A 13,208-nucleotide genomic window follows, 5' to 3' on the forward strand; every position below is an offset into this window, starting at 1 on the left:
GGGGTGTACGGAAAGGGAGCAAAGCGCATTCTTTTCTTTTAAAGTAATTGTACTTTGCTGTATGTGTCAAATATTCATGCCTAGATATCTCCATCTGGCAGAAACGCGGTCACTGCCTTTCCTACGCAGAACCAGGAAAAATGGCCGCGGCTGCCACCACTGAGGAAGAGCACGACGACGAACTTGAACCCAAACAATACCCCACTAGCTTGGTCGTCATGGCGGCGGTTGTGGCCCTGACAACTGCACTCGGCGTCATCTGGTTCCTGCTGCCCAGAGAGCGTAAGAGTGGCGCCACCACGACGGAGCCCCGGGGACCCCTTTGCAAGAACAGCCACTGCATGAGCGCAGTCAAGATGCTCAAGGCCATCATGAAGCCTGGAGCGTACCCGTGCCATGACTTCTACACCTTCGTGTGCGGCAACTACCAGAACCCATCTGGCCAGGTGCTTGTCCAGATGGATGAGGAGATGTACAGCAGGCTAGCCCAAACACTGCAAGCCGCATGGTCGTATCCGTCGCGGGACCAGAGTGCTGCCCAGAAGGCGGGCGCCCTGTACAAGAACTGCATCGAGGGCCCATTGGACGAAACCGAGTCGCTGCGCACATTCGTAGAGTCCGTGGGTCTTGGCGCTAGCAGCTACGCGTACGCAGAGCCATTGGACAAGATCATCATGCTTTTTTTCAAGTACAACATCGTAACCGTCCTGGGCATGTCCCTAGAGGACGCCAAGCTCTCTCGTCGCAAACGACAGCTTGTCCTGACAATGAGCCTTTCTCATCTGCTCTGGTTGCGAGAGCGCAGCAAGAGCCCGCGAACGGCGAACTTTTACCTCGCTCACATGCGAGCGTTTGGACCCAACCCCAGTTTTTTCAATGCCTTCTTCTGGGCGTCCGATATAATCACGGTCGAAAATGCAGCGTTTGGCATTGTATCCAACCCTGCGACACTAAAGATGGACCAGGATGCTGTCATCTCAACCGTGAATCTCCTGCAGAACTATACGCCCAGCATACCATATGGTCGGTGGGCATCCCTGGTCTCCGTGCACTCCGGAGGTGTGTACGGCGCACAAGACGAAGTTGAGGTGAAGTACACAGATATGTCCGATCCCATATGCTCATCACTGTAGAGAAACCCTTGGGCTGAATTCAGTTTTCCGGTCATGTGAAATATGGGCTAATAATGCATGGGCTCGCTTCTTACCACGAATGATTTGCTGACACTTTATATTTTCATTATATTACATTTTCTTCCCCAGAATGAAGTGAATTATACCGTGTCATTTAAATATGTCGCAGTGTCTTGGTGCTCACTATCCCGATGCACGCCGTACCCACGCCCGGTGTCACTGTGTTTACTTTCCTCATATTCACCACTCTCCTATATATCCGCTCTCATGGTGCCCTCTCGTTTAAATCTATGATATACACTCCATATAAAATTTTTTACATCTTGCGCGGTCTCTCGCTGCGCATTATCCCGTGTCCTCTTGTTTTATCCGTGTCCTCTTTATCCCATGTCCTCTTATTTCATTTGAAAAACTTTGGTTTCGTTTATTGGGCTTTAACGGCCCATAGCGACTCAGGCTATGAGGAAAGCCGTAGTGGAGGGCTCCGGAAATTTCGACCATCTGGGATTCTTCAACGTGCAACTGATATCGACACTGACACTGAAACTGACGTGCACTGAATTTCGCCTCCACCGAAATTCAGCGGCCGGGACCGGGATCTAACCCGCGCCTTTAGAGTCAGCAGTCGAGGGCCATAAACACTGAGTCACCGCGGCGACTACTTATACAGAAGTAGATTTTCATCAATTGCAGACATCTTTTTTTTTTCGGTTTACAACTGCATCTGGGGAATGCGCGAACTTTACGAAACCTACCAAATTTCCTGATATATTTACCGCTATTATTTATGTGTTTCATTTGTAACCCTCCTTGCCAAGCACGCACCGCAGCTTCGAATACAGACCCGTAAAGCCAAGCGCAATGAGGCGATGTTCACTTAGTAAAATAATGCCCTACTACATTTACCGCGATACTTTAATCCTGGGGTAACACCGATAGTCTTGCAATGTTTTCCTTTCTGTCGATGTTCTGATTGGTTCAAGTTACGAACGCACAACTGCATTTCTTCGTCAATGCTACTGCACTCTAAACTAGGGAACAGTTGATAGTCGACTTGTAATGATGACGTATAAGGTACGCCCCTCCAGGTGAATTCTTGTCATAAGAGAAGGAAAGTCATGCACACCTCTAGATACGAGATACCTAAAGAGACCTCTCTGCCCACCTTAATGTACTCCCTGTACAGAAGATTCGGAAGTATAATCTTATCATGAAATACAAGAAATGTTAGAAATAATAATCCAATTCTCTTTAACCTATAGAACTTTTCGAAGACATTTGGAAATCAAATCAAATGAAATCAAATCTTATTTCCATCGGTGCTACAGGTGGAGGGCTACGGAAAATAAGCTGCCACTTGGCAACTTGACGAGTCCACAGCTCCATATATAAGGCGGCGTGTAGACAGCACCAGATAATGAAAAAACAATAAACAAATCAAGACACTTCATCAGTGCATAACAAAGAAAAAAAAAGTCCGGAGCTAGGTAAAACAAACATCAGAATAGATGAAATCAGGTTAGTCAATCGGCAAACATGTCTCTAAGTTTAACAGTGGAACAACTAAATAAATCAAAATTCAGTGATTGACAGTAGTTTAACAGAGATGGCAGAGAATAACACAATCGCTCCATACCAGAATTCAAGCGTGCTACAGCAACCTTCCCGTTTTCTCCATGTCTAGTCTGATAACATTTAGGGTTTCCTTCTAAATGTGCCAAGGTATCCAGGCTATGAATATTTTTTTTCACTTCATATTTAAACCGAGCACTCAAACGGTAACGGTATAGCTTGTGGGCTGTGTTAACATGAGCACTGTGAAAAAATTCTGCAGTCGTTGCATTGTAGCCAGCATTGTACACGTGCCGTAGATACCGTTTTTGCATATGGAATATTTTTTGTGTGTTAGAGATTGTAGTTGTGCCCCACACAAGCTGGCAGTAGTTGACGTGTGAACAGAAAAGAGAATTATAGACCAATATTTTTGTTTTGGTAGAAAGCATATATCGGAGACGACCAACTACACCGGTTATTCGAGCAAGTTTCACTAATACAAAATTCACATTAGATTCCCAGGACATATTGCCAGTGAATATGACACCAAGACATTTGAAATGGTCAACAATGTCAAGAGGATGAGAGTTTAAAACAATATTAGCATGAGGAGGAACAGGTTTATTTTTAGGCCGGAAGACAACTGCTTTTGTTTTATTTTCGTTAATCTTCATGTAATTGGATGAGGACCATTGCTGCAGCTGGACTATGGTGTCGTTACAATCAGTGATGAGTTTATCGATGTGATTACCAGAAAAAAATATGCTAGTATCATCTGCATATATAATAAATTTGGCGTTCTGGTTAATATTAACAATGTCATTAATATACAGGTTAAATAGCAAGGGGCCCAATATGCTGCCCTGTGCGACACCACAAAGCAGTGGCAGGACTGGTGATCGCGAGTTGTTTATTTGGACTACTTGACATCGATGGGATAAATATGATTGTAATGACTGTAATCCACACCCTCGTATACCGTAAAAGTCCAACTTCTGCAGCAGAACATCACGATTCACCAAGTCGAATGCCTTGGAAAAATCGATAAATAGGCCGACTACTATTGCCTTGCTTTCAAACTGCGTTAAAATTACTCTTTCTGGTGAAGCAGAGCTAATTCAGTAGACATATTCTACCTAAACCCAAACTGGTGTTTCGTTACTAATTCGCAGTGGTCAGCAAAACTTACAAGCCTACAGCGAATTATTTTTTCAAGAGGCTGAGAAAATATCAGGAAGAGAAACTGCTGATGAATACCATTTCCCTATACCAATCACGGCCTACACATGATACACTAACAAATGCATTATTGTAATTTTTAATACGGGAATAATTACTCATTGACGTCCACCCGAGCGCAGCCATACGGCTACAAAGGAAAGCTGTACAGCTTTCTCAGAAACTTCGTAGTTAAAGAAAAATTCGTCCTGGTCCGGGGTTCGAACCCAGGACCACCGCTTCACCGGAGCAGTCGCTCTACCAATTGCGCTAACCAGGACGGCAAGCTTATGGTAGGGCGAGAGCGAATTTATCAATAACTCGAAGTGGGAATAGTGTTGACCAACAAATTGTAATTTCTTGCGAAGACAAAAAATTGATATTAATAGCATGACCAGACAACAAAGGAAAAATTACATTATTCTAGAAAACACATACATTTGAAAATGTTTACTCGTCAAATGCAATTGCTTTTTACGAATGTTATGCTGCTGTGGCTCAACAACCTGTTGGCCTAACTGGCTCAACAAGTTCAGCTTTACCTTTACGGTGACCTTGGGGAAAACTTGCGCAGCAGCAGCCTATGTATAAATAGAGTAAATATTGCAGTGAGTGGCTTTCAAACTCGCGGCGATGCCAAGACATCCCCTTCGCTGGCCGCCGCACGAAGGCACTATGCTATCGCAGCAGCCAATCACGCCTCGTGTAAAACTGCAACACACACTCGGGCTGTGCATTGCGCATCGTCGTCTTCATCAACTTCCATCTGCAGCGCGAACAGATCGGAAGACTAATATCGTCGCCAGGCGTGCCGACGTCCCAGAAAGCAAAACCATGGGCTAATCAAGATAAACGCATGCTTTCGCACGTCTGCGCGGTTTAGCAGCGTTAAGCCCCTAACACTTTGTCCTGTCGTCGTTTTCAGTAAAAAGGCTGAATCAAGAAACATGAAAGCAATGTGAAGAACATTTCGTGCAAGTAATTTTATGTCATCTTCGCATTGGGCACACGCAGCTTTATTGTCGGAAAAGAAGATAAACCGACATGCGAGTAATGCAAAGAAGTAGCGTTCATAACTCATATCTCGCTTACACGCACGAAACTCTAGAAACCAAGAAAAAAGAACTTCTCATGAATTTTATGATAAATGCTTCCTGTTCCACCTTTAGTTTCTTTTAGCAGAAAAGGCAGTTGTTTAAGTGTCTTGGGCTCTTATCTCATTTTAAACAAGCTATCAGATTTTAAAAGCAGGTTTCCTTCTGCTCCTCAAAAAAAGGAACACCTCACCTTGCGTTTGGCGCAAGGCCGCTCATGTGCTATTAATCACAATCAATTCCAATGATGGCGAAATTGTGCGATCGCTTGAACCAATCGCCAACACCAAACAAAAGAAGAAGTAGTAGAAGTGAAATGAAGTCGCTAGCTTATCGGCCTGCTTGTGATGGAGAGCCGCACCAGCCTGTAAAGATCTCAGATCGCCTACATTTACAATTATCTCAAAGGAAACTGGAGATGACTTTAATTTTGTAATTGTGCCGCCGTGGTAGCTCAGCGGTAATGGCACTCGGCTGCTCAGGCGAAAGATAGGGGTTCGATCCCGGCAGCGGCAGTCGCATTCCCATGGAGGCAAAATGCTAGCGGCCTGTGTACTATGCGATGCCAGTGAATGTTGAAGAACCTGAGGTGGTCGAAATTTCCGGAGCACTTCACTACGGCCTCCCTCACAGCGCGAATTTCTTTTGAACGTTAAACCCTCGTAAAACAAAATCAATTTTGTGATTTCCTCTAATTTTGAAGTTTATTGAACTGCAGGACAGAAGGTATCCAGTCCCGTGGGTTTTTCGGTTGCATTTTGTTCTTGATGCTCTCAGTCGAGAAGCAAAATTGGTTGCCCGCCCACGCGCTGCGTGCAAGCGAAAGCGCACGGAAGGAACTTTGTAGTTTAATCGAGGCAAGATAATGCAATGATAAATGCATCTCTCGATAGCAGTAGATTTGCGAAGTGGCTTGAGGATGACTTTTAGTTTAGATAAGTCATTCAGTCTTATTGTTAGCACGTTGTTGCGTAGTGGGAAGAAGTAAGAAGGGTTTTTTGGCAGGCTAGTTGGTGCTTGTCGTTTATGATTAAACTGCGCGGAAAAAAAACACGGACACAGACAGAAAACACGTTCACACATACAGCGCAGAAGTAAAATTGTCATGTATTTGTAATTTTAACCTACAAGAAAACTTGAACTGGGAAACGAAACCACTGTGTGAATTCAGAGTCAACAAGAAAAAAAAACACTCATTGGCGCTGTTCTGCTTGCCGACCTCAATGTTGGACTCTCTCCCTAGAATTGCAACGTCGACAATGAAATTATCAGCACACAGCGCATCACACTCCCTATAAGCGACCAAAAATCAATAGTTGTTCATGGAGCGCATTAGGACATGCGCCTGCACCTTGCAGCCGTGACACCCGTACGGACTGCCCTTGGCAAACGTCACTAGCGTAAGAGCGCTGAATCGTTGATGATTCATCACTGAAGCACTACTATGCGACTCTCAAAAAACACGACGCAGAGACAAGACGCAGACGCGATGACCAGGCAAGTAAGAAGCAGGGACAAACAGCTAAACAGCCTGAAGTACAAGACATGAAATTCGCAAGGTAATATACTTCGTCAGCGCTTGTATGTCTTGTCTGTGTCGCCTTGTTTCAGTGTTGTGCAGTAGCACTTTGGTTGGCAAGAACCCCCTCGCTCCTGTTCATTTTCAAGTGGCATCTGTCATCCCGCATTCTGAACAGGCTACGATCGTCCGCCGGCTGTACCAAGCTACACTGCTTTCGCTTGCCGACAGAACGCCAGGCTGCCATTTGTTTACGCTGGTAAATTCATGAATAATTGTCGGAACTTCCGGATGAGTAAACATTTCTTCTCTCTTTTTCTCACGTTTTCTAACGTCCCTTGTAATCACGCAGAACAAAATAGAATGAAGGAAGACATGCACATGGTACTAGGCAGCCGGAAGCAAATCTGCCATGGCATTGTCTTCTCGCGCAGGTAAACCTGGCCGCCATGTCTTACATCGACCAGCTGTACGCCGACGTGGGGACCAAGCTCAGCCTTCTGATTGCATGGGAGATTATTCGCACTCTAATGCCACTCTCGTCTCGCCAGGTGGCCGCTTACTTCTACCGAGCAGAATACATAAAATCACGGTGCATCATAGCAGTCACGCATGCCATGCAGGTCCCCCTTCTCTCTTGGTACCTCTTCAAAGCGGTGCCGCAGAGTACGGTGACCGCGGCACGAGAGATGACGGACCACATTCGAGAGTTCATAACGGGGGAAATTGAAAGCTCGAACTGGTTGGACAGGGCAACGAAACAGACGGCTATGGAAAAGGTTCGTGCCATGGAAGTCCACGTTGGTTTCCCAAAGTACTTCAGATCGGAGGAGGAACTCAACCTTATGTACCGCTCGTACCCGAACATCTGCAACAATTTTCTTACGCCGTGGCTGTACGGCATGAGCAAAACAATCACCTGGAAGACCACCAACCATTCTAGCTTCAAGTGAGTACAGGTAGTTTTCAAACCTGAAGGGCGCTAATTTGAAGACTAGCACCTGCCACCAACAAAGGCCCTCCGACGGCCTTGGCAGTCCAGAAAAACTTATTCCCCCTTCATCACGCTTTGTGACTATAAGCAGGATCATGGATAAGCGCTTAAGCTAGTGCTAAGATATTGGTACTTTTTGATTGCCGCACCAATCCTGATGACGGTAGGCAAGTTTTTAAGGGGCTTGAGGGTCTAAATGACTGCTATAGGATACAAGATCTGTGCGTACGAATAATGAGACCGCGTGAGACTTTTATCATAATAATCACGTTCCCAAGCCTGTGCTTTCAAACACAGTCATCAGCCATTCCAGCCACCTGCTATCGTTTCTAAAATATGCTCTCTTATTACACAGACTGAATAATGCGGAATACGAAGTGAACTCCGATGTAAAAAACTTTTACCGATCCTCGGAGCACCATGTGAATGCGTTAGCGCTTTCTGTTACTGTTGATTCTGTTGCAGCTCCGCCTTAAGGGTCTGTCACTATAGCGTTATTGGGTTGATGCCAGTGCATGAGTAATCTCTCTTAAGTATATAAGTGCCCATACAATGATTATGTACCTTAAATTCGTAGATATCTTGTAGTCCTCATATCACTGCTTGTGCAGTCGTACAGCGGCTAAGCGATGTGCCACTGCCTCGGCAGCTAGCTGCTTGAAACACAGCCACCGGTGGGGCTTCTGAGACGCAGGTTGCTCTATCCGAGGGACCTCTCACGGCCAAAGACTAATTTAACTACCACCCACCACGGTAGGCAGTTTGCTAACAATCCGGCTGGAAGGTTTCCACTTACCACAGTATGCACGCTGCGATGACACCCCAAGATTCACGCCTTCGCATGCATCACGCGTGAGGGCAGTCGCCATTTCCTCTTGTACCGACCCTTCTATTTCTAACGCAGAAATAACGAGCTAATCGAGCGTGTCTGCTTCTTCTGGAATGGCGCAGCTTCCAGGTGACGCGAACGAACGCGGCGTACGTCCCGTACCGCAACAAAATGGTTCTCCCGGCGCCGACACTGCGACCGCCTGTATTCTCGCCCGCATTGCCCAAGGCGGTCAACTACGCCGCCCTGGGAGGAATCATTGGCCACGAGATCACGCACGCCTTCGATCTGCAAGGCAGCCTCATTGACGCGCAGGGACGCTGGATCAACTGGTGGTCCAACCACTACAGGGAACAGTACTTAGAGCGGGTGTCATGTCTTCGTCGGTCGCACGGAGCGAATGACGTGAGTAGGGGCAGGCACAACTGAGGTTTCGAGAGTGCATCGTTAATGAAATGTAATGCACATTATGGGACATCCTCACACTGCGCGCTACCGGGTAAAGCAGAGTGGCGATCTGGAAATCACTGCAGCCACTTGGGCTTCGCCGACCTGCGAGAGAATCTCATTGTATGGGCTCGCTTAGCGGTTACTCAAAGAAAGCCTCACTTAGGACACTGTGGGTTGTACCGTCGTGATTGCAATTAAACAGCTGCTGTCTAGAACAGTCATTTGGAAAAGTCAAAACCTGGAGCTCACCGTTCTCGCCAAAATGCGCCGAGCTTAGGTGTTGCACTGAAACTACTGGCTTTAAAGAAAAAATACTTTGTATCGGTGAAACGTCATTCGTATTCACATAACCTGGACTACTGCGGTTGCTAGCTTTTCCCAAATTACAAAACACCTTCGTGGTGCGAGAAACGTATCTCAGAAGCTGAGGAAATGAAGATTACAGGACCCCAGACCTTTGAGGATGCACAATCCTTTTACCAAGAAGCAGTCGCATTAGTGAAGGAAGCGTCTGGATAACGAACAGCGCGCAGAAATTAACTTGGGACCGCTCCCAGTTCAGCTCTTCAAATACGGGACGGTGCTGCATATGGATGAAACCTGATGTGGCGTCTGCATTCTTTTGACTGATATCACTAATATTATCGCCAACTAAGAAGAGGTAAATCTTATTGGTCTGCTCTGAGAATCCATAGTACACAGACTTTGGTTTGCAGGCTTTCGTATTTAGATGTTCTCGTTACCTCTTCGAACCTCATGCTCAGTACCCGTCACCAAGAATTTTCCTGGACATCAGCATCTAATTTGGCGTTTTTCTTCAGTCCTAATCATAACCTTGGGTTGTCATTGTGAAGTGGTGGGTGCGTAAGAACTTTTATCGGTACACAAAAAACCGGCTGGGGTTCGAAAATTAGACATCTTGCTGCCGGCGGTCGGAGGACGATGATCTTCTTGGCCAAGCGTTGGCCCTTGGGCCGCGGCAGCTGCTTCCGTCCCAGGCTGTGACCCTGGCTTGAACGGCCGGGTCGGAGCTGGAGAGAATACCCTCCCACTGTTCTTCTGTAATGTTCGTGCGGTACTCTGATCGTTCTTTAGACATGTGGAAAGGATTAGGTGCTTGATGTCACTTCTTACAGTGTTTCGTATTAACTGCTTGAAATATCTAAACCTAAAAAAAAATGGCTGAGGCTCAACTTGGTTAACCCTGGTCAGATGCGAAGTATATTGATGGCTAGGCTTGGTAATACATGGCTTTCCTTGGTTGAATACTTGGTCATTTTAATACAACCACTAGAAGCCTTCGTCGTGGGGGAAGACAACGGCATTGTTACAGCGGAACGCCGACTAAGCCCGAGACGCGAGTTGGGTGGGCGCCTGGATTGCCACGGAAGCCGCGTCCGCCTGCACGGTGGAGCGAGCGTTTGCCTGCCCGGTGGAGCGAGCGTTTCACCTACACCGAGTGTGAACGCGCGTTCGAAATGCGCGGGAATGCCGCTCGAGGACATTCCGGTGTCTGTGCGATGGCATCCTTCTCCCTCTCCCAGCGCGTGACGGCGATCTGTCGTGACGTCATGTGTCACGTGGTATGTCACGTGGTGTGACGTCACTGTACCACGTGGTCTGCACGGCGTGCAACCACAGTGACGGCGCGAGGTGGACCCCCATCTTCCTCTGTCGTGACGTCATGTGTCACGTGGTATGTCACGTGGTGTGCACGGCGTGTAACCACGGCGAAGGGCTGTACTGTACCTCCGTCTTCCTCTGTCGTGACGTCATGTGTCACGTGGTATGTCACGTGGTGTGACGTCACTGTACCACGTGGTGTGCACGGCGTGTAACCACGGCGAAGGGCTGTAGTGTACCTCCGTCTTTCTCTGTCGTGACGTCATGTGTCACGTGGTATGTCACGTGGTGTGACGTCACTGTACCACGTGGTGTGCACGGCGCGTAACCACGGCGAAGGGCTGTAGTGTACCTCCGTCTTCCTCTGTCGTGACGTCATGTGTGACGTGGTATGTCACGAGGTGTGACGTCACTGTACCACGTGGTGTGCACGGCGCGTAACCACGGCGAAGGGCTGTAGTGTATCTCTAGTAATATGCTCCGCATAAAACAAGAACTGGGCATTTGGAAAGAAAAAAACTTTAGGTCTGGAGCAAGAAACGAGACAGGTTTGTCGAGCGCAGCATGACCTCCTTATAAACGGCTTTCATCGTCAGAAATTTGAGCCACACTTCCTCCGCTTTAAGCGCATGAAGCAGTGGCGTTTGCGGGTCTCTGCAGCTGCCTGGGTTCTTACGTGCAAATCACTTTGCTGACAAGGGCACTTTTTATTTTGTTTTATTTTTTTTTTAATTTTTAACCTATTTTCTATTTCATTTTTAACTGATTTTTATTCACCTCAGGACGCGCTTCCCTCGATCGCTTAGGAGTAGCATGTCTGACTCGTAGCCCAAACGTCCCAAATTTAATTGTCACCTCCTCCAAATTTTTCTTTTTAGTGCAATTTAGTTTTCATTCTTACATGTCACAGTGGTGTTTGCGTCGTGTTGCGACGTTATAACGACAATTTAAGCAATATAATGAATTTCGATTTAGGGTGACGCCAAACAAGTGGTAGGCAGTCACGTGGTCGTTCGCGTTGTGACATCATGCTCCTCGTTAATGATTGCGGAGCCTGTGACACCACATGATCATCGGTCCATAAATTTCGTCCTCACAAGCTAGGGATTGCAGCTGAATGTGAGCTCCGAAACTATCGAGTTAAAACAGTCGAAGAAGCTGCGGTCCTTGTGAACTAGAATAAGTATACACAAGATTAAATTGCGCGAAATGTCGTGGCAAATAGATATTCTGTAATGCATATCGATCGCTTCAGTATGCTGCCGTCGCCGGACAGCTATTCTTTGGACGTTCCAACGAAATACGATGTGGCAGAGCAACAGCGTTTCTTAGTTACAATAGTTAAACACTTTCAATGCTGGTGATCAGTTCCTTTGAACTGTGTCGTTTGACCCGAATGGGCAGCACAAAGGAGAATTTGTATGTAACGCCAGGTGCGGCGATGCGTGCTCTGAGGCCAGGCAGAAATAACGGCTGTCAAGGTATCTGGAGTCGTGAGTCATTCAGATCGACACTGGATGGGTGGCACTTGTGACGAGGCAGTAAGCGGTTGCGCGAGCGTGGCAGCAGTTCAAGCCAATCTATAGAAACAATTTTACTGTCAGTGGTCTAGCTATGTTGGCCCTTTGTATCGGAAACGTGATGAAGTAATTTTCGCAAAACACTACATTCTACGTCTTGTTAGCGACAGAATAGATATGTAAACAAAACTTAAGCCGCCGTGGTGGCTCAACGGTAATGGAGCTCGGCTGCTGACCCGAAGGACGCAAGTTCGATCGCGTCCGCAGCGGTCGAATTTCGATGAAGGCAAAATTCTAGCGGCCCCTGTGCTGTGCGATGTCAGTGCCCACTAAAGAACCCCAGGTGGTCGAAATTTCCGGAGCCCTTCACTACGGCGTCCCTGATAGCATGAGTCGCTTTGGGACGTTAAACCCCATAAACCACACCAACGAAAACTTCATTCGTTTTAATATCTGTATCGAGGCTACATCAGAAAGTAAAATAGCAGCATAACTACGCGATGTGCCCTCTACGAATAGCGGGTAACAGGCAGCAATTGCTTGCAGTCAAAACGCTAGAATTGTGCACACATTCATACGTAGTAGAAGTAAATTTGGAGCAGAACAAGTGAAGGAACGGCAGTTGATAGCTTCATTGGGCTTCAAGTACCTGCAAAGTAATGGCGCCGATTCTGTCTGAGCTTCAATTCAAGACTGCGCTCGCCTCGACAGGAATGGAACGGGCAGGATGATCAGTGTCACCCAACTGCAGGGCACAGCGGACTCCGAGAACATGGCAGACTTTGCCGGCTTAGTGTCCGCCCACCAGGCCTACGTGAGCCACGGCGACCGCCGGAGGCTGGGCGAGCTCAAGTACGACGCCAAGCAGCTCTTCTTCATCTCCTCCTGCGTCAAATGGTGCGCCGAGGGGAGCGTCCTTCAGGCCAGACAGTACGCGCCTTTTGTGGACCGCTGTAACGTGCCCCTCAAGAACATGAAGGACTTTGCGGAGGCCTTCAGGTGCCCCACCGCTGCATCCATGCGTCCCTCGTCGCGCTGCTCCTTTTGGTGAACCTCGTGTGTTTACTAAATGACCACATTTACAAGTTACAAGCACAGTCCTCAGAGACATTAACGGGAACGCGCAAGCCCGTCGCCATGTAACCGGCTTGGGACATGCAATGCCTTAAAGGAACCCAGAAGAGAAATTATGATTTCCAATAAACAAAGTGTTCCCATATATTTCTAATAACAATTGATCGCCTGCTCTTCCTCACTAGCTTACTGTTGGTCCG

General features: G+C 47.2%; 2 protein-coding genes across 2 annotated transcripts; both read left to right on the plus strand.

Annotated features, from left to right (window-relative positions):
• The first annotated feature begins 218 nt into the window (after nt 1-218).
• Nucleotides 219-765, plus strand: LOC149334420 (uncharacterized). Its single transcript, XM_089557924.1, is given in 2 exon segments — nt 219-701; nt 703-765. Coding segments are annotated over 2 exon segments (546 nt in total).
• Nucleotides 766-6,488: 5,723 nt separating this feature from the next.
• On the plus strand, nt 6,489-12,985 carry LOC149334421 (neprilysin-11-like). The gene is made up of 4 exons (XM_089557925.1): nt 6,489-6,500; nt 6,953-7,467; nt 8,464-8,697; nt 12,646-12,985. Exons 1-4 carry the CDS (start codon nt 6,489-6,491, stop codon nt 12,983-12,985), a joined length of 1,101 nt encoding a protein of 366 aa, XP_089414051.1.
• The last annotated feature ends 223 nt before the right edge of the window (nt 12,986-13,208 follow it).

This window comes from Amblyomma mixtum, chromosome 8 (assembly GCF_055824585.1).
Source record: "Amblyomma mixtum isolate Tamu chromosome 8, ASM5582458v1, whole genome shotgun sequence".
Lineage (NCBI taxonomy): Eukaryota > Metazoa > Arthropoda > Arachnida > Ixodida > Ixodidae > Amblyomma > Amblyomma mixtum.